Source organism: Acinonyx jubatus, chromosome D4 (genome assembly GCF_027475565.1).
Source record: "Acinonyx jubatus isolate Ajub_Pintada_27869175 chromosome D4, VMU_Ajub_asm_v1.0, whole genome shotgun sequence".
Lineage (NCBI taxonomy): Eukaryota > Metazoa > Chordata > Mammalia > Carnivora > Felidae > Acinonyx > Acinonyx jubatus.
Window position 1 is genome coordinate 59,395,327 of NC_069391.1, and position 23,392 is coordinate 59,418,718.

Below are 23,392 nucleotides of genomic sequence, written 5' to 3' on the forward strand. Positions count from 1 at the left end.
ATGGTTGTTGTTACTGGATATGAAAAAAAGAGGAGACGTAGTAGAAGCAGAATCTATAGGACTTAATAACTGAATGTAGTGGGGTGCAGGATAACAAGACAAAGAAGAGGTCAGGGCTGCAAGGTTGGGTGTTTGGAAGGTGGGAGTGCCACAGATAAAAATAGAAACAGGAAGAGAGGGAGGATTAGGAAGGCAGATGGCAATGGTGTGTTTCCACAGTAATGATTCTGGGATGCTGCTAGGCAATCTTTCAAGTGGTTAGAAATGAGGACTTGGCATTGAGGAATGTTTCAAGATATCTTTCCATTAAATCAAATTTCTTCTTGTCCTTCTTCCTTTTTTCCTCCTTTTCCTTTCCTCTCTCTATTTTGTCTATATATACATTAATCCTCTCTCAACTTAAATATTGATAGTTATACAGAGGCATGGACATCTGTTTACTCAATGGAAGAATGCTTTAGGGTCATTTTCAAAGAACTGAAGTTTGAAGCCCTAATAAAATTAATGGTGTAGACATGCATAGAATATGTTACTGCAGTGCTCTGGAAAGGAAAAGGGGAAATTGATGTGAAGAACATCAGTGGGATACTTGTCTTTATCCATCATGAACAAATTTAATGTATACATTGAATGATACAAAAATATTCTACCATACTAACCTTGGAACTTACATGATCTGTTTATGAAATTTGTGTCATTGATTTTTGTCTGTTGAGTAGGCATCATAGTTAATTTATCCTTGATTTAAATTGGCTTCTGGAAATTAGAAGAATAATTTCAGTAGGCCTTCTGAGTGAGCTTTCCCACTTAACAAGTGAAAAACAGTTGGTGTAATACAGCACAAAATACTTACCAAACCCTTGGGAAAGCATTCACTATACATTTAATAGTTAATTAAAACAGATTTGAAAATATACAATAAATTGAGCTATACCATATTGCCTATGCATTTTCATTGTAATTTCCCATCTTCTAATTTGGCATAGTAAGAATATTGGAGTTTCACAGTTAGATCAAAAGTTCATGACTCACTCATAACCTCAGTGAACCTTCCTTTCTTTCTTTTTCCCTTTTCTCCCTCCATTTTTTTTCCTTCCAAATTTTTATAGTACTATACAGCTTTCTATAATTGTATAAAATAAGAAAAATGATATTATTTTGCAGGACTATGGAAAACATTGCATGTGAGATCTATAAAGCATTTAGTCCATTGCATGGGTTTTACTAAAGATGAGTTATTTCTTTATCCCATCTTGAAGTGTAGTGTTTCTTAAGTCAAGTTTTAAGGCTATAAGATTTAAAAACAGTATCATTGATGACTCAAACAAAGTCTATTTGATGTTGAAGGTCTATCCTGTCCACGGGTATCAGATGTGACCCTGTTCAGATCCCGTGTGATAGGCTAGATGTCCCCACAGACCCCAGTTTACGTAGAACATCTCTGCCATAGAAACCAATCCAGGCTGGCGTGTGCCACAGTTCTGCCTTCCTTGAAGTTATGCATCAACTTTGGGACCTTGCTCTTTTCTTGTCATGTACCCATGTGGTTTTGCTGGTATGTCAGCCATACTTTCTTCCCTATATATCCCGCCCAGTAAGGATCAAATGAATCCTAACAGGGAATTCATTATCCACTAAATTCTAGCCACTCTCTGTGCTTGGGGCAGTGGTAATGAATGTGCTGTGGCAGGAAGGGAATATAAAGCCTCAATAGCTCTTCTGCCCCTGTACCTTCAGACCTGACCATTACCCTTAGAACCACTCTGACTTGCCTGCTATGCTCTGCATTTCTCACTCAACCCCAGAGACCCTGTTCCTGAGCTTCTCTTCAGAGCCCTCACCCTGTTACTTCCAAAGAAAGAAAAAACAGGATGAGTTCATTTGATAGTCTCATGAATTCTACAGACACTTTTTTGGGAGGAGGCAGATTTTTAAGGACAGAACTACCTATTCATTCCTACTGAATATTCCCTGATTCTCTCCCTTAGTGTGATTAAATAACATCATTTAACCTTCCCCTTTCAAGATTTTAAATATGTTATTATGACAAACACACCTTTAAGAACGGAAGTCTCTTTTAAGGAAATGTTAATCAGCTGAAGGAAACAAAGCCAATTAGTTACATGCTGTTAGTTTTGTTCCTCATTCGTCATATTTCCTTGATTCTGCAGAAGCGGCTTATTCATTAGAATTAAATTAGACAAATGGCACCCTCATTTCTTCCCTTCACTTTTGTAGTGTGTAGTCCTTACTGTGAATCGGTTTTAAGTTATTCTCAGTTGGCCAATCAAGTTACTGCAAATCTGAGTTGTCTTCTTAACCTTTAAGAATTTCTCATAAATTCCTTTCTTGCATGGATGTTACTAGTAGATTTCAATGGTTCTCCCCCATTAATGTCTAGCTCTATCTGATATAGTGTACTAATGGGAGAATTTTGTCCTTGATAGAGCACGTTGTTAAAGTTGGTCAAAGGTAGCTAACTGGTCTTGGTAGGGTCTGTCCCCTTAATTTAATAACCATAAGTGTTCATTGGACTTATCACCTTGTCTTCAGAGAGCCTAGCAACTTGAAACCTGATATGGCATCAAAATATTAACAATCATTAAGTGCAAAGATACTGTGGATTGGTTATATTTATCAAGAAACAAACTAACCTCTTGGAAGCAAAAATCAGTCAGCAGTTTGTGACTCCTCTTGATTTGTGCAGGCAAGAATAATCTACTAGATTTTTAGAGCTAATGTCTGCATCCTGAGAATGCATCGTCTTTGAAAACAGCAAGTGAGCATGGCAGACGCTTTCTAGAATGTCAGCCATGCCTCTGTTCTGACTCATATGCATGTTTAGCTTTTCTGTTTTCCATTTAGAAAATAGACTTTCTGGGTTTAATAGTAATTTGACCTCTGCAGCGCCCAGCATTAGTTTAATAAAAGGTCATACTCTTCACTTGTCAAAAGGAGCTTGAGCAGAAATGCATTTGCAAAGCACAGTGCTGGCAGCTTTAGTTGGATAGCAATGGCGGTTAGCTACAATAATGGAAGGGCACCTGTCTACGCACTGGTGACTGTAAAGTTTTAATGTCTTTGTCTCCATCGTTACATTCTTGATATTTCTTTTTTTTTTTTCTTACACCACCTATAATATTTGGTGTATTTGCAAGTGTATCTCATGGGATAAACATGGGGATTTTGATTATTCAGACCTGAGGCTGTCATGTTGTGTGTCTTTTTAGTAGAAGTCTTTGTTTTATGCTTTTTATGCAGATTCTCTTCTCTTCCTATCCTCAGAGCCTGACTTAAATTTGAGTACTATCCATGACAAAAGACAGCAGAAGATTCATTTGGTTTCTTTTACTAAGCTGAGATATTAGCAAAGAGGAAGTGGTGCTATGTACTATTATATCCCTCTGGAGATAAACTTTTACTTGCCTCAAGCATTTGTTGGAGTTATTAGGTTTGGTCTTCTCTCTTTCTCATTTCTTTCCTTTGGATGGCTGCCTAGACTTGACAGCACCAGTCTCAGAATTTGACCAGCCAAGATGATTATTTATGCAACAAACATGCTTACTGAAGGAATTTTACTATAGTATCTAGAAACCAAACTTTGCATCATAGAATGATGGAATTTATCCTTTTTGTGGTTTGAATTTTGTGAGCAAATGTAGAAAACATTCACATCAGATCCCATAAGAAAATCATGATTTTGTCTGTGAAAGCTAATGTCTTAAAAAAAAGTCTCGGGGCGCCTGGGTGGCTCAGTCGGTTAAGCGGCCGACTTCGGCTCAGGTCATGATCTCACAGTCCGTGAGTTCGAGCCCCGCGTCGGGCTCTGTGCTGACAGCTCAGAGCCTGGAGCCTGTTTCAGATTCTGTGTCTCCTTCTCTCTGACCCTCCCCTGTTCATGCTCTGTCTCTCCCTGTCTCAAAAATAAATAAAACATTAAAAAAAAAATTAAAAAAAAAAGTCTCTGTGTACAGCACTTGATATGCCTTTCGTTTTAATGCAGTGTGATCAGTTTCATTTCTTATTTTCAAATAATACATTTAAGAACTTTTCAGGGTTTTTTTGTTTGTTTTTGTTTTTTGAAGAATACCGAGTCACTGCAGTGGCATTTAGTAGGGATTAAGGAAACAGTCCCAGACATGAAGCAGATTCTAACTGGTTATTTTAATAAATTTTCCACAGTTCAAAAGGTTAATTTTGTTCACTGACCTCCTGTCTAAAAACAAAATATTTATAGTAACATCCAGGGGTTGTATCACTGGAAGATTTGAATATTTGGGAATATTAGCATGAAGACTTCCAGGTATGACCAGAAAATGAAGATGAGTTAGAAACATACCTGAGCATTGGGATAGTAGTCACATTTCTTCCCTGATACAGGGATTTGCCTTCTGTGCTTTCCTTGTAGAAGTCAGATTTATGTGTTTAACAGTAATTTGACTCCTTAGCACCCCACTCTCCAGAATTTAGGAAGCCCTTGTTCTAGAAGTTATTGCTTATTTGTAGGGTGTCAGAAACTCCAAATTTCCCTCTTTTTTTTTTTTGTGATAAGAAATAGGAAGCTATCTCTTAAAACATACAAACATAACAAAACCCAGTACAGCAAGAATGGCATCCTGTATTCTAGATATATTTAATTTCTGATTAGTACCTAGATATTTTATATCATGGCCCTTTACCTCATTCGCATATTCTTGCAAGGAATTTCAAAACACAACTTAAAGGAGAAAACAGTTATTAAAATTCATTTTCATTAAGGGTGGAACATTTTTAAGCTATGTACTTTGAAAAGGAAGGTTCCCAAAATGAGTGTTGTAGCATTTGCTACAGCAGTGAGATACATTTTATTTTTCCCAGGAAATTCCCTAGGAATTTTAATTGCATAATTATAATTTCCATATTAGATGGTGACAAGTGTGTGGTTATTATCAATTTGCATTGTTTGTAGCAGCAGAATGAAAAATATAAATACTTCTAATATCATTTTTGTTTGTTTCCAGAAAAGTGACATCAATGTGCAGAGTTTTCTTTTTTTTTTTTTTAATTCTTCTTACTGTTAGTCATTTCAAATCATTTTAAGTATTTCTAGCAGGTTTTTTAAAGTTTTTTTACATGTTTATTCTTCAGAAAGAAAGAGACAGAGTGTGAGCAGGGGAGGGGCAGAAAGGGAGGGAGACAGAATCCAAAGCAGGCTCTAGGCTCCAAACTATTAGCACAGAGCCCAATGTGACCCGAGCCGAAGTCCAGCACCCCTTACTTCCAGCATTTCTAGTAATCATCAAGTTTGTACTGCTACCCATACATGTTGCAGGAGGTGCTGTTTCTAACAACAGGGACCCACGTTCCCATCAGTTCCACTCTCACCAAGTTGAATTTGCTGATGAGGTAGAGACTCCTTTCCCAGCACTAATATTACAAAGATGACTCTCCCTACTCTTTGTTCTCTCTCTTCTAGTGGAGATAATACACTAACCTAGAAAACCTCAGAATTGGAAGGGATCTCTGAAAATAATTTATTTTACATTTCATATTTTTATAATTTAGAAACAGAAAAGTTAGGCATTTTGCCCCCAGGATGTTACATCTACATTATGGTAGATCTAGGATGTGGGTCTGGCTTCCTTGACATCAGGAAAACCAAGATGAGAGTCAGAACACACCATTAAGCCAGCAAGAGCATTACATGGGAAACATGAAAACAAGGCAGAGAAAATAATGGTGTTGAGCAAACAGTGATGAACTTTGTTGTTTTCTTCTTCCTTAAGGTTTAAGGAGTATTTTCAAATTAAATGTTAGCTATAGTTACTTAAAACCACTTTTCAATAGAATTTCACTGAAAAATAGTAAGAGAGAAAATTTGTAGATGGGATAAGAAAATAGAAAATGAAATGGAAAAAGATGGTTTTGAATTTTAAAAATTTCAAAAAAAAATAAAAAAGAGAAAGAGAGGGTGGGGTGCCTGGGTGGCTCAGTTAGTTAAGCGTCTGACTCTTGGTTTCAGCTCAGGTCATGATCTCACGGTTCATGAGTTTGAGCCCTGCATTGGGCTTTTTGCTGACGGCACAGACCCTGCTTGGAATTCTCTCTCTCTTCTTCTCTCCCTACCCCTCTCCCACTTGTGTTGTCTCTCTCTCTCAAAATAAATAAATAAAGTTAAAAAAAATTTCTAATTGCAACAGAATTGTAAAAACTCAAGGATGCAAGAAAACTATGAAAAGTAGGAAAAATAATGAATATACCTCCCCCCAAACCACCATTAGTGTTTTAGCACACATTGTCCTGTGTTTTTTGGGTGCATTTTTCTTTATTGCCTGATACCTCTCATATATAATTTTGTATGATGCTTTTGTGGATTATCATTGAATCATAAGTATTTCTCATGTCATATTGTAAAAAGTTTATCAATATAACATTGGCTATTTCTAGAATGTTCTGTCATCATGCTGTAGTTCATTTCACTGTCAATACCAATTTTATTTGATATGAGGGTATTTATATAGTCTTTGCTAAATTAATGATATAATGAAGATCTTTGTGCATAAATGCCCATCTACATTTTATTAAATTCTCATATAATAGATTTCTGGATCTGGAAATGCAAGATGGATAATAAGTAGGTTTTGAAGAGGGAGGGTGAATGTTAGGAATATCTTAAGGAAGTGGAAGACATTTAAAGAGTCTCTAACCTCTGGCCTTTTATCTTTAGGAATCTTTAAGTTTACATCTTATGGGTTTTTTACAAAAATACCTTATTTTATTTTGTTTATTTTATTTTGTACTGTATTGTTTAATTTTTTTAATTTTTATTTATTTATTTATTTATTTATTTATTTATTTATTTATTTTTTGTATAACTTTGGTGGCTTCTTGGCTCCTCTTTTATATAAATTGTGAAGTTAAGCTTCAAGTAAGGCAGCTCACACTATCTAGGTTAGAGAGTCACTTTACCGTTTTTCCCTCTTTCTGTTTCTTGCCAAACCTTCTAATTCAGGGCTATATTTCTTGTCCTTTTATAATTTCCTAGAATTTCCCTTAAATGTCACTAATTTTAATGGCTTACCAGTGGCAATGCTGCTTTCTGGCAGTTCCCTGATAGCAGCATCAAAGCAAAGAGCTAAAATTTTACTCACTTTGATTGATGAGCTCATTTTGTTACAGAGGACAAATTGGATTTTTTTTATACTGGTAATAAAAATTAATGTGTGATGTTGCTTTTCAGATGTTATGGGATCTCTGCCTTAATACAGATTTCAGCAATAAAAGCATTACCAGATAACTTGACCAGAAAGTTACCTCCCTCCCCTTTAAGCTATGCTTACAAGTAAAAGTTGCTTTTCTAATTTTGTAATCCAGGTGTGTGCATGTACGTATGTATATATGTATTGGCCAAATTGGGGTGGAGGGCTGTGGGGACAGCAATGGCAGTAGGACAATGCTTAGTGTTTCAATTTTCCATTTAATTGCCATGTTTATTTCTTTGTATTTCAGCACCTCCAAGATTTACAAGAACTCCTGTTGACCAGACAGGGGTCTCTGGCGGAGTTGCCTCTTTCATTTGCCAAGCTACAGGAGACCCAAGACCTAAAATTGTCTGGAACAAAAAAGGAAAGAAAGTCAGCAATCAGAGATTTGAGGTATTAGGTCCATTGTTCTGTTTCTCTGGGGGGAAAATGTATCCACTATATCTTTGGTTTGTATATTACTTGCTTGTTTTACTTGATACAAAGTGCTGTAATCACTGAGATACGGCATTCTTTTTGTTGCTTGTGTTGGAAAACTTAATTCTAAATGACTCTTTCTAAAAGGGAATTTGGGGGGTTCAGGTGACTAACTTTTGTATTTAATTGTACCTGGCTCAAAGTGTTCCTGGTATCCATCTGTTAGCCTCATCCTCAGACTGTTCCCTCTCAAAATTGCAATATGGGAGTCTCACATCCTCTCACAACCAAGTCTATAATATGAGTGACAACTTCCTATGCTATCAGCTCTTATTGAATTATGTGCTTGTCCCTGGACAAGGTTGTAGATAGACAACTGGATGGTACAGGCCAACTAATTTAACTTCATCTGAACCTACCTCTGTTGCTGGGAATGGGGTCAGTTCCATCCAACTCTATGGCTTTGGAATGAGGGAACAATGTTTTCCTATAGGGAAATCAGATGCATATAACAAGGAAGAAGGGGAATGGATACTGGGCAGCCAATGAAGTTGTCCACTACACCTCACATCTGTGTTTTACAAGTACCATAAGCTAAAATGAGAGATTAGCTCCAGTGTGTTAGTCTAAGCACTACTCTGGAAGAACATACCCAATCAGGTTGATATTGCAGTTAAACCTATTAAACAAATTACTCAGGAAAGCTCAGTGTGTTGAAGGTTATGAAGAGTAATTCAGATATTATTTTGGGTGTTTTTAAGGAGATTAATGGTACAGAAATTTGCAGAGGAAAATTGGAAGAAGCACACAATACCATGCCTGAGATTTAAGACTTAAAGAGGAGTGCTTGATTCTTAGAAAATACCAAAATGTCCAAACTGCCCCAAATTGTAAAAGTCACTTTCTCTTACCTGAGTTTCTGACATACTCCATAGCCTAATGAATAGTTTAGCAAATTAAAGGCCGTTTCTAGTTAAAAGAAACATAGCAAGTACAAAATTCAGAACATTTTTATTTTACTTATTTTTCACCACTTTTCACAGAGCAGTAAACGGTCCAAATGCATAAAGGGTATAATTAATTATACCTCCAAAAATTGAAATGTGCACTCTAGTTTACAAATGATAAATGTAAAATTACATTTGTTTGAAAATCAAATACCTACAGTGATTTAAACATAAAAAAATCTTAATATTTGAGAAATAGTTCTTATATCATATAGAAAGTGATGTGTGTGTGTGTGTATGTGATCTTTAGTACTTTTTTTTAGTTTAAATGAAATTTCATTTTTTGTTAAAGAGGAGTTTGACATCATACTTCCTGTTGACAATAGCGTCTTGACAAAATATTGTAACCAAGATTAAATTTAATAGTAAACATTCCAAAGCATGAGCTCTGCTCATTATATAATGAGAGTCATATAATGAGAGTCATATAAACACAGCCAAGGAAAATTAATTATTTTTACATGAAGCACCTACATCAAATAGTGTTGAGTCTTGGGTTGAAATCTTTAAAACCTGGAATAGTATATATGCATTTTTTTGTTTTGCTAGTTTATAAAGTCTGGGAGAACTCTAAGTGAACTCTCTTCTTCTATCTCCAGTTGTAAATACAATGTCTGTCCTAGAGTAGGTATACAATTGATACTGGGTATTAAAGAAGGTTTTTCAAATTGGAAATTACAGCACTAGCCCAATGTGTAGTATATTGGTTGTTTGTTGAAAGAGGATTGGTCTAACTCTAGGAAATAGTTCAGAAATGTAAGCACACAGTAAAACAATTAATCAAAAGTGATTAAGAGAGTAGATTCTGAGACTTATCACAGGAAGAATTTTTTTCTTTTTATTGTATCTATGTAAGATGATGGATATTAATTAAACCTATTGTTGTAATCATTTCACATATTTGTAAATTAAACCATCATGCTTTATGACTTACACCTTAAACAGTGATATTTGCCAATTATTTCTCAATGAAAAAAATCAAAATTTAAATTGCCATTAAGGATGTTTAAGCCTTTCTCTACAGTAAGCTGTGAGATGTTTATAAGTATATACGTATTTTTACTTATGACACAGTTGGCTAAGATTGCAGTAACTATGAAACCTTTTACTCCCAAGATGCATAGTGGATTCATTCTAAAATGTATGCTTAATAGAGTTGAAAATAAATCATAGTGCATTGAGAAGTGGTACATTTTGGCTATCTTTGTGAATTTAAAACATTAAGTGGAATGCAGAAAGTACTTAAAGTGGATATATTTTAAAAACATCCAATCTCTTTCTTCCATATGTTGACATAAACACATTTACACACAAAATCTGGGATTGAGCATCCCAATAAATGTATTTATAAGGCATTCTCAGTTCATAATTTAGGCACATGGAAGTATTAGTCACAGGGAAATGCCAAAAACAAAACAAAACAGAAACAAAAACACTAAAACCAGAAAGCACAGCAACTACGTGAGCAGCTGAAAGAACACAGTACAGTTAAAGAAAAGATAAGTAGAGGACTACACAGTTTTGTACTCATGTTTATCAATATCATCATCATTATCATTTTTAAGTAGTTCTTGAATTAGCTGACAAATATCTAGGGTTGCTAAACTGTTTCAGAGTACAGTCCATAATGATAGTGAATTCAGGCTTACTCTTTAGTACATTAATTTTCTGCCCGGTGAAGCAAGCCTCCATTTTACCGCAAGAAAGCCCTAAAAATGCAGAAAACGCTAAGCTAGAACAAATACTGCAATGATTTATGGCAAAATTAATGCATGCCATCAGTCTCTTGGGTTGTGAAAGCCATCTCGTTGGCTGCCTAAGTATTAGATTTATGCAGTTTCTCTTCATGGTTTTCTCATCTATACTGTTCAGGATGAAACACTTTAAACGAGCAGCCCTATCTCTGGTGGCACACATTATGTCTTCACCTAACAGTCCAATTATTGAGTGGATGCACATATCTATATGTGCTCTCAAAGACAGAATAATTTGAGAAAGTTATCCATCATAGCAGCAAGTCTCTTGCAAAATTAATAGGGTCAAATTCCCCTGGATACACATACTAGACTATTTCCGTGAGTACATTGTCAATGGTTTTCAGTAGACTTTGCATTTGTAGCTGCATGTCTTTCCCCTTGTTCAGAAGAAGATTCATTAAATTAAACCAATTACTCTGTTTTGCTGCTGTGTATCAAAATTCAGTCTTAAAGTGCTGCTGTGTTGATTCTGAGCCTAAAAACTGGCTCACCACTGTATTAAGAGGTTTAGTTGAGAGGTAGACGATTGTAACAACACCTGTGACAGCTATTGTCTCCTCTAATAGGTAATAGAGTTTGATGATGGATCTGGATCAGTTCTCAGAATACAACCCTTACGGACTCCGCGGGATGAGGCCATTTATGAATGTGTGGCCTCGAATAACGTGGGAGAAATAAGTGTATCCACCAGACTCACAGTTTTGCGTGGTAAGTAATCAAATACAAGGTTGTTGCCTGTGTCATTGTTGAAATTCTGTATCCCTGGTGTTCTTTTGTAGGACCACTAAAAAGAGTACGATTGTCATGACAGTTAAATGGGAAATGAATTTAAATACAATGTTTATAAGGGTAAAGCCTTTAAACAGAGTGGGTGCCTTTTTTCATGAGTCTTGAAATAATCCTAACCAGGGAGAGAAAAGAAAATCACAGAGAAGTGATTTCCAATGCCAGATATTGTGATTTTTGGTACTGTGCCTCGAAAGGAAACAGGGCCTGCTAGTCTTTTGCATGTTAGCATTGCTTATGTATGGATTTTTTTTGTAGCAAGGTTGGGAACTACTTTCTGCGGATTGCTACGTTTGACCTTGATGTTTGCAAAATTAAAGGAGCGTCCTCTACCTAAAGATTAGTTCCTCTTAAACAGAGGAATTGAGAAAAAGAAAGACACCTTTCTTCTTTATGTCAAAAAATGTGTTTTTATTTTACCCTTTTATATTTTTTCAACTAGCATCTGTTAAGGCAAAGTGAGTGGAAACAGTGTGTCCCCATATGTGTTTTCAGCTATGTGGCTTATGCAGTTTGACCAAATTATGAAATGACTTCCCAAATTTCCAGTACTAAAAGTGTACCTACTTTCTAGACTTTCCTTAGAATGGCAATACTAGAGAATAAAGGCTAGTGATTAATAATAGGCTGTTGTATGTCTCTAAGTCAATAATTTTGTGTAGAGATAAGAATATCATCTGAATTAGCTTACTGGTAGTTGACCTCTCCAAACTAATACTCCTGTGCCTTTATCTCTTTTTTTCTCATACACAATTTTATTTCTTTGTTTATTTTGAACCTCACTTTGCTTAATTCCACTACTTATGAGAACAGACTTTCTTAAGATGAAGTTTATTTATTTTGAGAGGAGGAGTTGGAGGGGCAGGGAGAAGGAGAGACAGAATCCCAACCAGGCTTCACCTTGTCAGCACAGAGCCTGATGCGGGTCTTGAACTCACGAACCATGAGATCATGACCTAAGCTGAGATCAAGAGTCAGATGCTCAACTGACTGAGCCACCCAGGCTCCCCCAAAAATGTTTAAATAATGTAAATATGTTACTAAGTCTCAGGAGAAATACTGACCAACTTGATATAGATCTTTTAAATGAGCATAACAGAACGCTGCTTAAAAAAACTTAAGTCAGATTTGGGCTACATTTCTGTCCATTATGACAAGCTATGTTTACATACAGCGCTCTCATCCTCCTATAAATACATCTAGATGTTGATAAAATATATCTGAAAATAAAATTAAATGCATGATTAGGCTTGCAAACAAGAAAGAAGTTTCCAGGTGCTATAGACAAAGAGAGAATCTCCAGAGAATAGACATTTATAATCTCATAAGCCAAGATAATAACCAAAAGGACCATATGCTTTATGGCTGGTGTGTTAGCTCTGCAGCACACAGGCCTACGTAAAATAAAGTGAAAGTAAGAAGAGCTAGATCAGCTCTCTGCATAAAGGTGAGAATTCTAGCACTACTTCTACGGTGCCATCCTCAGAACTTACAATCAAACATCAAAACTGGTCAGATACAGTGACTCTCACACAGTGTGAAACAGGCAGCCCTGTAGGTACTCACCCCACAGAGATGCTCCCACAACTCAGGATATACAACCCTAGACAAGGTCATTCATTCTCAGATGGGCTCATAACTACCAGTTCTAAAGCATGAAAGCCAGTTCTAATTCATGAAGGACAGTAAGCGCAATCAATGAGAGTAGAAATTATGATCTGATGAAGTGCAGATAATGAACCATATGAATGAGTTTGGAAAGAAATGCATTTTAAATATTTGAAAAGATAATGGAAAGACTAAAATATTTCAGGCAAGAATAAGATCTAAGGGGGGAAAAAAGAACGCATGGGAGTTGGAAGTCAGATTTTAGAACTGGAAGGAATCTTAGAAACTGTTTGTAACATTTACTACAAAATATATATACATATGTGAATATCCGTATATGTGTTCATATAAACTTAGATAGTAGGTGTGAACATTGTAGAATAAGTTCTTCAGGTGTTCATATCTGAAACAAACTCAGACTAATTTGTTGGTTTTCTTTTTACATTTTAATCTTCATTTCTTCACCTAGTTTAGAACTAATGCTGTTATGCAGAAAGTGTATTACAAAGGTATGGTAAAGTAAAATTTATCACAAACACTTCCTATTTCCTTGAATTCACTCCTTAAAAGGAAGCAATGACAGTCATTTGGCTTGACTTAATCTTCATGCATGTGATGAAGAGATTAACAAAACTTGGAGTAAAATACCACTGTACTTAGATTTTCACATGAATTTGTATTTTCCTGCCTCGCAGGTGATCTACTCATCTACTTTTATTCAACTAGCTCTCACATAAAACAAATACACTTGAACATTTTAATATGATCTTAACTTCTATGTGAATATCTGTCATATGTAAGTGCATTTGTCTGAAAATTTATGATTCTAGTAAAGATAGTTAAACCTTTTTTTTTTTAAAGGCTATGTTTAGCAGTTTTGGAAATGTTTCATGAGAAAAACTCAAAGGTATTTTGGATAATGGAAAACTAGTCTAAACATAACTTAAAATAGAAAACTTTCCTATATCCCTGTGGGATGAAATAAATGGGGTTGGGAATTATCTTTGTCTCCGAGGGCTACCTCTTTGTTTAAAATTTCTAAATAACTAATCATAATTCCATTAATGATAGTCTTGAAAAAATATTCCAGTAGCATAATCACATTCATAGAATATGGGTAAGGTGAACAGTTAGTTGAAATGAATGTGAAGAGTTTCCTACTACCACTGATGAGCTTTGTGCCCATTTTAAGTTCACTTGCTTTTGGAAATCACCTTGGTAGATACTCAAGTTCTCTGCTCTGCAGTTGGATCAGCCTGCTGTACACTTTCAGTCAGTGGCCCTCATCAGACGCCCATTTCATCCACATGGGTCATTTACTGTTTCCCTACTTTGCTGACAATGCCAAAAATGTGCCAACTGTCATGATGGGTTTTGTCTAAGTGGACTGGATGGAGATCACTAATTTATTTCATACAGGCTACTAGAGAACCTAATTAATTGGAGATTTAAACATCTGAACTGTGTGGCTAATGCAGAAGACATTGAAACAATACTCTGACCACCCGTGTGCATTAAGGGGAGTATTTCAGGGGAAAGTTTCCCTCTGTAGCTCTGTTCAAATTGCCTTAGCTCTGAAAAACTGTTTTCATAAGGAATGATAACTATAAGCTCAGGCTGAACATGCCCTGGAATGAGATATTTAGGCAATTACCATTTATACACTGTGCACTGTAGTTCATAGAAGAAGTTGTAGGAGAATATGGAGTTGGATGCAGTACTTATGGCCTCTAGGTCATATTTTAATTTTTGGTTTTTTTTTTTTTTTTGGCTGCCCTGCATGTGGAGACACAGGCAAATACCAATTCCCTCTTTCTGTAGTACTTTAGGACACTGAGCATATCTGTCATACACGCTTTCCCTCCTAAGCAGAACTTTAACTGAAGGCTTCAGATACCACTGAGGGGTTATTAAGGGCTGAGACTTACCTAATTATAGAATTTGAAGGACTTTAGATTACAAATTAGGCTTTCAAGGGCATGAGTAGGACCAGAGAGGGTATTTTAAGAAGAGGATCATTATCCAGATGGATTTAGTTCTTTCTGAATCTTTGGTTCACTGGTCATAATTTCTTACTGGCCAAAGATTATTAGGGGGAAGTCTTGTAGTATAAATTCATATAATGATAAATGTAATTGAAAATGTTATCTCAGATACATGTTACCAGCACCAGGGCAGAGAAAATGAGATATTACCAATTTTGCATGTAACTAAGTGTCATGTTTCTAGAATTTAGATATTTTTTAAGCAGTAATCAGAAAATACACATATTATTGGCATCCAAAACAGCATGTAATACATTATTCTTTTAAGTTTAGTGGATTATTTTTGGAGACTTGTCCATTCCCAAATAGCACTGCCCCCAAAATACCACTAGCACTACCACAACAAAACAGTGTCTAATATATAATACTGTTGCTCTTACCTACTTAAAGGAGACTATCTTTTTCATACAACACAAATAAAGTAAAATTGCTGTCTGAAAAAGTTAGTTAAGGGGCACCTGGGTGGCTCAGTAGGTTAAGTATCCGACTTGAGCTCAGGTCATGATCTCACAGTTCGTGAGTTTGGACCCCGCATCAGGCTCTGTCCTGATAGCTCAGAACCTGGAGCCTGCTTTGGATTCTGTGTCTCCCACTTTCCCTGCCCCTCCCCTGCTTGCTCGCTCTCTCTCTCTCTCTCTCTCTCTCTCTCTCTCTCTCCCTCTCAAAAATAAACATTAAATTTTTATAAAGTTAGTTAAGCAAATATTACACAATCTAATTACCTAGTTTTGCAGATATATTTTATGAAGCAATACTTAATGTTTACTCCACGCAAATGCATCGTATTTTATGAATGGCCACCATCAAGACATGAGACAAAATACAAAGTTCTCACTTTGTAATCACAGGTAATTTGAGTTCCAACTATAGTTTTGTCCCAACATAGCTGTGGCATCTTGAACAAATGTGTTAACTTCCCTACTTTCCTGTTCATTTTATTCTCCTTCCTCCTCTTCTACCCCCCTCCTCCTCCTCCTCCATCTTCATTTTTATTATTGTTATTATTTTTTTTTATCTTCACATGCACAGAGAAGCCAAAGACATTGGACTAGGATCACTCAGATCTCTTTTCTTTAGCTTTCTAGATTCAGTGACATGCCTGTTTCATAATCCAGTTCTTGCAAGATGGAAAAAATATGCTTCCTGAAGGTGACTGTTACTGAGATAGTAAAACACACAGTGAGCAGTTGCATGAGACAGAGAAGGCATTTCATTGGGAAATGGAGAGAAATGTTTGCATAATATGTCGGTTTCAAAAAAATGTAAGCCGTTATGGCAGTTGTTAAAAAACAACAACAACTTTTACAATCTTTTGGGGAGAAAGCAGTCGCCTCTCTCCACCATTGTGCAGTACCCTGTGATCAGAATTAGCATGTTCATTACAGTCTCATTTTATTAATGCCTCTTTTTGAAGATGAACACAGTTGTCCCCGCTGTGAAAATGGTACTTTGCTGTTTATGTTATAAAGTGGTCTCGGCTGGGGATCCAGGCTAGGAACATTAAAGAACAAAGCACAGCTGCTTGACTGTCACACAAAAGGATTTTTATGAAAGACAGAAACAAAAGGAAGGGTGGCCAACACAGAACAAACTTGCTGACAATTATGGTACTGAGTGAAGATTATTTGAAAAGGCTTATAAAATAGTTGCGTAGTTGGAATAAATTGATAACAACATGATAAAGCCTTCCTGGGTACTCTACTTCCTTGCGGAAAAGAGGAGGTGGTGGGCAAAGCCACGTAAGTACACAGAAACTTCTGACTTTTGGACTTGTGGTCCTAAGAACTTATAAATATCTGTTCTTTACGTGTTAGTGTTCACCAAGGCAGGAGCCCATGCACACAGGTCCTTGGGACCGTTGTAAGGAGAGACATTAAAACAAATAATATTTGGGGCGCCTGGGTGGCTCAGTCGATTGGGCGTCCGTCTTCAGCTCAGGTCACGATCTCGCGGTCCGTGAGTTTGAGCCCCGCGTCGGGCTCTGGGCTGATGGCTCAGAGCCTGGAGCCTGCTTCCGATTCTGTGTCTCCCTCTCTCTCTGCCCCTCCCCCGTTCATGCTCTGTCTCTCTCTGTCTCAAAAATAAACGTTAAAAAAAATTTTGTTTAAAAAAAAATAATATTTGGGAAAAAGTGCATTTGTGAGCTGAGACATTTTCCTGCTTCCTTGTGGTCAGTCTTTTAAGGATTATTGTGTTGGTGATGCATGCCGCTTTCTTTGGATTGTTATCACTAGTTTTTCCACCCTGGGATTATGTCTTAAAGGACTCAGAGAGAATGAGTGCACTTGTAAATCTCAAGTGAGATTTTAGTGTTAAGTGAGAACAATTTTTTTTCTTTTGCCTTCATATTATTTTTAACTATTTTAAAATGAATATTAAGTCATGTGAGTACTTACTATTGATTGGCTGTTAATGGCACTATGGAAATGTCCAGCTGGAAGGGAATTTAGTGTTTACCTAGCCTTATCTCTTATTTTTGATGTAAGAAACCAAGGTCTAGAGAGTTTGGAATTTTTTTTTTTCTTTCTTGGTCATACAGCTAAGATTTTCTTTGGGTTTTACCCAGTCAAAACTAAGCCCTGCTCTATTATGATGTGACTATGTACTGTAGCCCTTGGGTTATTTACTTTTGATGTAGTTATAAAAGATATTTTCCTGGAAGAACAATGTTCTTTCAGCCGATCAGCCACAGACAAACATGACATAAATGACAACAGTACTAATGTGCCATGGTGTCAAAAGTGTGGAAAAGTCCTACATTGATGGTGCATCATGGGAGGGAAGAGACTTCTGAATTGAGGCTTAAATAATATAGGATTTTATCAGGCAGAACTAGTGTGAGAAAGTATGAGGAATACAGAAAAGCTTCATGAACATAGTTGCATAGATAAGAAATTATTAAATATTTGGACAGTGGATAGGAGTGGTATATTAGGGTTCTCCAGAGAAATGGAATATAAAGAGATTTATTATAAGAAGTTGGCTCATGTTTTTAAGAAGGCTTAAGACTCCCAAGATCTGCAGGGTGAGTCGGTAAGCTGAAGACCCAGGACAGCTGATGATAGTCTAAAGGTCAGCAGGCTTGGGACTCAGGAAAAGCCCAGGTTTCAGGATGAGTCTGAAGACAGGAATAAGCTAATGTCCCTTTTGGAAGGCAATTAAGCAGGAGGAATTCTCTTACTGGGAGGAGGGTCATCCTTTTTATTCTATTCAGACCTTCAACTGATTGCAGGATATCCGCTCACAATAGGATAGGCAAGCTGCTTAACTGGGACTATTGATTTAAATGTTAATCTCATCCAAACATCCTTACAGTAATATCCAGAATAAGCATTGGCCAAATATCTGGGCATCTAATGGCCCATTCTAGTTGACATATGAAATCAACCATCACAGGTGGGTATAAACAATAGTAGGTGAGAGTAGAGTAGAAGTAAAAAAGAGTAAGAAGAAAATGAGCTTGGGACATACTTCATTGGCTAAAGAGAGCAAACTATACAAGTGAGAAATCATGTGACTAAATTAGCATAATCTGTCTCTATGAGTAGAAATTTGGAAAGAGGTTTGCTAAAATACTTAAAGTAATACAATTCATAGTCCTTTATACATAATTGATGTTTATACTTTAAAACTGGATATTTGGTTGTCTTTCACTGGTATCATTTGAACAATTAAAAAATATCAGTTTCCTGGCTTTCAAATTAGTTTGATTTTAAGCTACTAAAGATGTAGTTTTAAAAGTTGTACATGCATAATTTATTGGGATTTAGGTCATACATATACCAACTGTTCCATCTCGGGTTTAATTATCAAAATCCTGAATACATATCTCCTTTAAAAAGCATGTAACCTCTTTTATTAAAAAACAGTAACTTGTGAATTAATGCCACACAGGTATGGTGACATACATCCTAATATTCTTAGTATGTTTTATCTTATTTTTTAAATTTTTTAATGTTTATTTATCTTTGAGAGAGAGATAGAAAAAGAGCGCAAGTTGGGGAGGTGCAGAGAGAGAGGGAGACACAGAATTCGAAGCCAGCTCCAGGCTCTGAGCTGTCAGCACAGAGCCTGATGTGGGGCTCAAACTCACCAGCCATGAGATCATGACCTGAGCCGAAGCTGGATGCTTAACCAACTGAGCCACCCAGGCGCCCCCTTAATGTGTTTTATTAAATAACAGGACAACTTAAAAACTACCTTATCTGTGATCTTTCTAAATGAAACTGTGTTTTAACTTACATATCAAAACTTTCCATGCCTTATTTTTTTGTATCTTTAAGGTTTATCTTTGATTGTTAAACTTCACCCTTGCATTACTTATTTTCACACAATGAAAAAAAATGTTTTTTTCTAATAGATATAGATCATAAATGTGCCCCATTAAATTTTTTCTCATGCTTGATGATATGTGTGTTCAGATTATAAATTTGTTATCAGTGAGGGTTTTCTCAGAAGAGATCCTACATATTTTTAAAGTATAACACCAAAAGAACTGTTTAAAAAATGAAGCTGTTTATCATGCGTGAGAAAATCAATATGAACAGTTTTCAGTGGCACGCACACTTTGTGTGTGTGTGTTCATTTAATTCCATGGGTATCCACAGATCTGTCATTTATCAGCAACCAGAAAAATCAAATATGATAGAAAAATATTGTGTCATAAAAATTTATTGATTTTAATAAAATTAGTTATTAATTATAAGTAGTTAGACATTGTATAGTTTAACCAGAAATTCTGTTGGGGAGGTATATTTGTGCACATATATACATGTGTGTGTGTTGTACGGTCAGTGTATATATATAGTGTATGCATGACCTGTTTAATTTGCTTCATAGCACTTTCTACCATGTGAAATTATACTCAATTTCTTGAAACTTATTTTATGTACCTCCCCCTTTTGTGTATAAGCTCCATCACATTTTTCTCTGGCCTAGAAATATTCCTAGCATTTACTGGGCCTCCAACAAATATTTGTGGCATGAATGTATACATATAAAGAAGGATGACTAGATATGGTTAGGTAAACACATATGATGCACCATTTGGACAGGAATTAATCTCACTTTACACATAAAGGAAGAAAGTGATCATTACTCCAATGGCCATTATAGGATAGAGGGTGAATTTGAGAACCAGAAAATCAGTGCAGACAGAAGGGTAATTTCAAAAAGAGATTGTTGAAACCGAGGGAACCCTCTGCTATGGAATGGGAATGTTCTTTGTAGCCAGACAGACATGGGTTTATGTTGAGTCTGTTTCTGATTCTAAGATGTTAGATACATTACCAAGTCTAAACTTGAATCTCCTCATATTTTATTTTATTTTATTTTATTTTATTTTATTTTATTTTAATATGAAATTTATTGTGAAATTGGTTTCCATACAACCCCCAGTGCTCATCCCAACAGGTGCCCTCCTCAAAACCCATCGCCCATCCTCCTCTCCCTCCCACCCCCCATCAACCCTCAGTTTGTTCTCAGTTTTTAAGAGTCTCTTATGTTTTGGCCCCCTCCCTCTCTAACCTTTTTTTTCCCTTCCCCTCCCCCATGGTCTTCTGCTAAGTTTCTCAGGATCCACATAAGAGTGAAAACATATGGTATCTGTCTTTCTCTGTATGACTTATTTCACTTAGCATAACACTTTCCAGTTCCATCCACATTGTTACAAAAGGCCATATTTCATTCTTTCTCATTGCCACATAGTATTCCATTGGGTATATAAACCAGAACTTCTTTATCCATTCATCAGTTGATGGACATTTAGGCTCTTTCCATAATTTGGCTATTGTTGAGTGTGCTGCTATAAACATTGGGGTACAAGTGCCCCTATGCATCAGTACTCCTGTATCCCTTGGGTAAATTCCTAGCAGTGCTATTGCTGGGTCATAGGGTAGATCTATTTTTAATTTTTTGAGGAACCTCCACACTGTTTTCCAGAGTGGCTGCACCAGTTTGCATTCCCACCAACAGTGCAAGATGGTTCCCGTTTCTCCACCTACTCACCAGCATCTATAGTCTCCTGATTTGTTCATTTTAGCCACTCTGACTGGCGTGAGGTGGTATCTGAGTGTGGTTTTGATTTATATTTCCCTGATGAGGAGCAACGTTGAACATCTTTTCATGTGCCTGTTGGCCATCTGGATGTCTTCTTTAGAGAAGTGTCTATTCATGTTTTCTGCCCATTTCTTCACTGGATTTTTTTTTCGGGTGTGGAGTTTGGTGAGTTCTAGTATCCAAAATCTATAAAGAAATCTCCTCATCTTTAGAGTGGAGAATAATCCTATGTTTTTAGCATTCTTTTCAGAAATTAATGGCATACATGTGTAAAGCATGTGGCACAGTGATTCAAATATAAAAGTTGCCGAAAAATGGTCATTTCCTTTCTTCTCCCTTAATTATCTCTTTGAAGTCGAACTGTTTGGTTCAGACCTCTTGTCCACTGCTGAATCCTCAGCATCTAGGGCAGTGCCTGGCACATAGTAATTCAGTAAATGTTCATTAAATGAATGCATGGCTACTGTGATGGAAAGGGAAGATCAACAATCCTGGCAAAGAAGTTTACTCTGGCTTATAAAACATTTCTTTGTGCAAATGACTAAAAATCAACTTTGTACATGAAAATAAGATGATAGGAAAGCCTGAAACTATTGGTATTGTGTTACCAAGTTATTTGGAATGACTGAAGATTATGTACTGGTGCAGTGCCCTTTAATATGAAATACCAAGAATTTTTAGCTTCTTTTTTTCCCCCCTCTTACATTTGTGCCTAATATTGTATTAACACATATTCCCATGGTGTTTGGAACGCTTGTATGGTGGTAACTAATAGTCAATTTTTGGATTGCCTATGTCTGAGTAGGGTCATACTTAAAATATGACCTTGGTTCTGTGACATCTGGACTGCCATAGGTCACAGAACAGATGAAAACCTATAATTGTTTTTTGTCTTTAATGTCTGTGAAAATGCAGCATCATTAGTTATATATTTTAGAAGAAACAAGAATATTCCATACATCATGTCAATATTTAAAGAGGTAGTGAAAAAGGTTTTGTTTGTTTGGTTTTTGTTTTTGTACTCTACATGATCTGTGCTACCACCTTTGGTGTAGCAGGTGATGACAGGTGTGGTTATGAGTTCAGGTTCTTCCAGCAGACAGATCTGCATTCAAATTCTGACTCCACAATTTGCTCTGTGGCTATGTGCAGATTTCTCAACTTCTGAGCTTCAGCTTCTTTATCTGTCAAGTGGAGATAGTAAGAAAATCTAGTACCTAAACTAGAAAGAGGGAATACAGGAGATGATCCACATAAAGCTTTCTAGCAAAGTGCCAGGCACTCAGTAAATGTGAATATCATTATCCTCACCAATATTATTACTACTAGTACTATTATTATAATTACCAATAGTTAATTTTAAATTATTTTGATTAAAGATCATTGCCATACATGTGAAGTAGAATTTTCTGATGCTGGCAGAACTATCTTTCTAAGCCTATAAAAATGAATAATTTTATAGTTGTTAAGTCAGGCTGCCTTGTCCACTAAATAATAATCCTGTTGTTCAGATGTATGAGCCACCATTCGACCTCTTTGGCTCCACAGAGTAGTTGAAATTTGAATGTCATCCTGTTGTAAGTGATTGGGGAGTGTATTTAAGAGAAAAAGAGATGAAGCTTTTCTTTTATCCTTAGAACAGTTATCTCCATGCTTAGACTGGAGGTTTCAAGAGGTCAGGGCTTTGTCTGGTTTAAGATTGAGCACGCAGCACCATGCTTGACATGTTGCAAGTTTTCAATAAATATTTGTTGACTGAGTGAACAAATGACAAGTTTAACAAAGAAGTTTCTAATTTTTTTTTTATTTCAGAACTACTTCATTTAAGGTTTTATTAAAAAAACACCTCAAAAATTACTGATAACTGAATATGCTGTTTCCACATTTAGGATAAGCACACAGTGCACAAGATGCAATTTATATTATTTCATGAACGTATTCATTTGATAATATGGTTCTCCCTTATTCCATAAGGATTGTGTTAAGGGTTGGGAATAAAAAGATGGAACAAACTTTACCACCACCTGCCTTCAAGGAAGCTACAATCTCTAACAAGAAACCATAATTTTGGTTAAAAATGAAAGGCAATTATACATATAATACTGTGGTTGAGGATAATGAAGTATATTTTTAGAAGTGTGTTCATTAGAATTCCGCTTACACCTTTCTAAGCTAGTACTTGTGTAAGAACTAATGTCTCCTTGAGTATTCCATCAATATGACAGTAAGGTTTGTTGAAATATAAGATGTGTTTGACACATGAAGCTTCAGCTGACAGAAAAATTAAACTCATCTTTTTTTTCTGAAGAGGAAAGTGTTCTGAGAGAAAATTATATTTTATTCGTAGTATGATTTGGGATATACTTTGCTTGGGTTTTGAGAAAATATGATGCAGTAAAAAAACGTAAGTCATTACCTTCAAAGTAATATTCCCATTTGTTTCTTTCCCAACTAATAGTGAAAGAAATTTTTAT

General features: G+C 36.1%; 1 protein-coding gene across 43 annotated transcripts in view; it reads left to right on the forward strand.

Moving 5' to 3' along the window:
• Positions 1–23,392, forward strand: part of PTPRD (protein tyrosine phosphatase receptor type D) — a 2,170,985-nt gene that overhangs the window by 1,845,046 nt on the left and 302,547 nt on the right. For 29 of the 43 annotated variants that reach the window (XM_053204229.1, XM_053204230.1, XM_053204243.1 and 26 more), the window contains 2 exons: positions 7,489–7,637; positions 10,989–11,130. In XM_053204229.1, coding sequence (XP_053060204.1) covers positions 7,489–7,637; positions 10,989–11,130 — 291 coding nt within the window. The remainder of the gene's footprint in view (positions 1–7,488; positions 7,638–10,988; positions 11,131–23,392) is intronic. The other 14 variants (XM_053204254.1, XM_027047107.2, XM_053204226.1 and 11 more) reach the window with 1 other exon arrangement.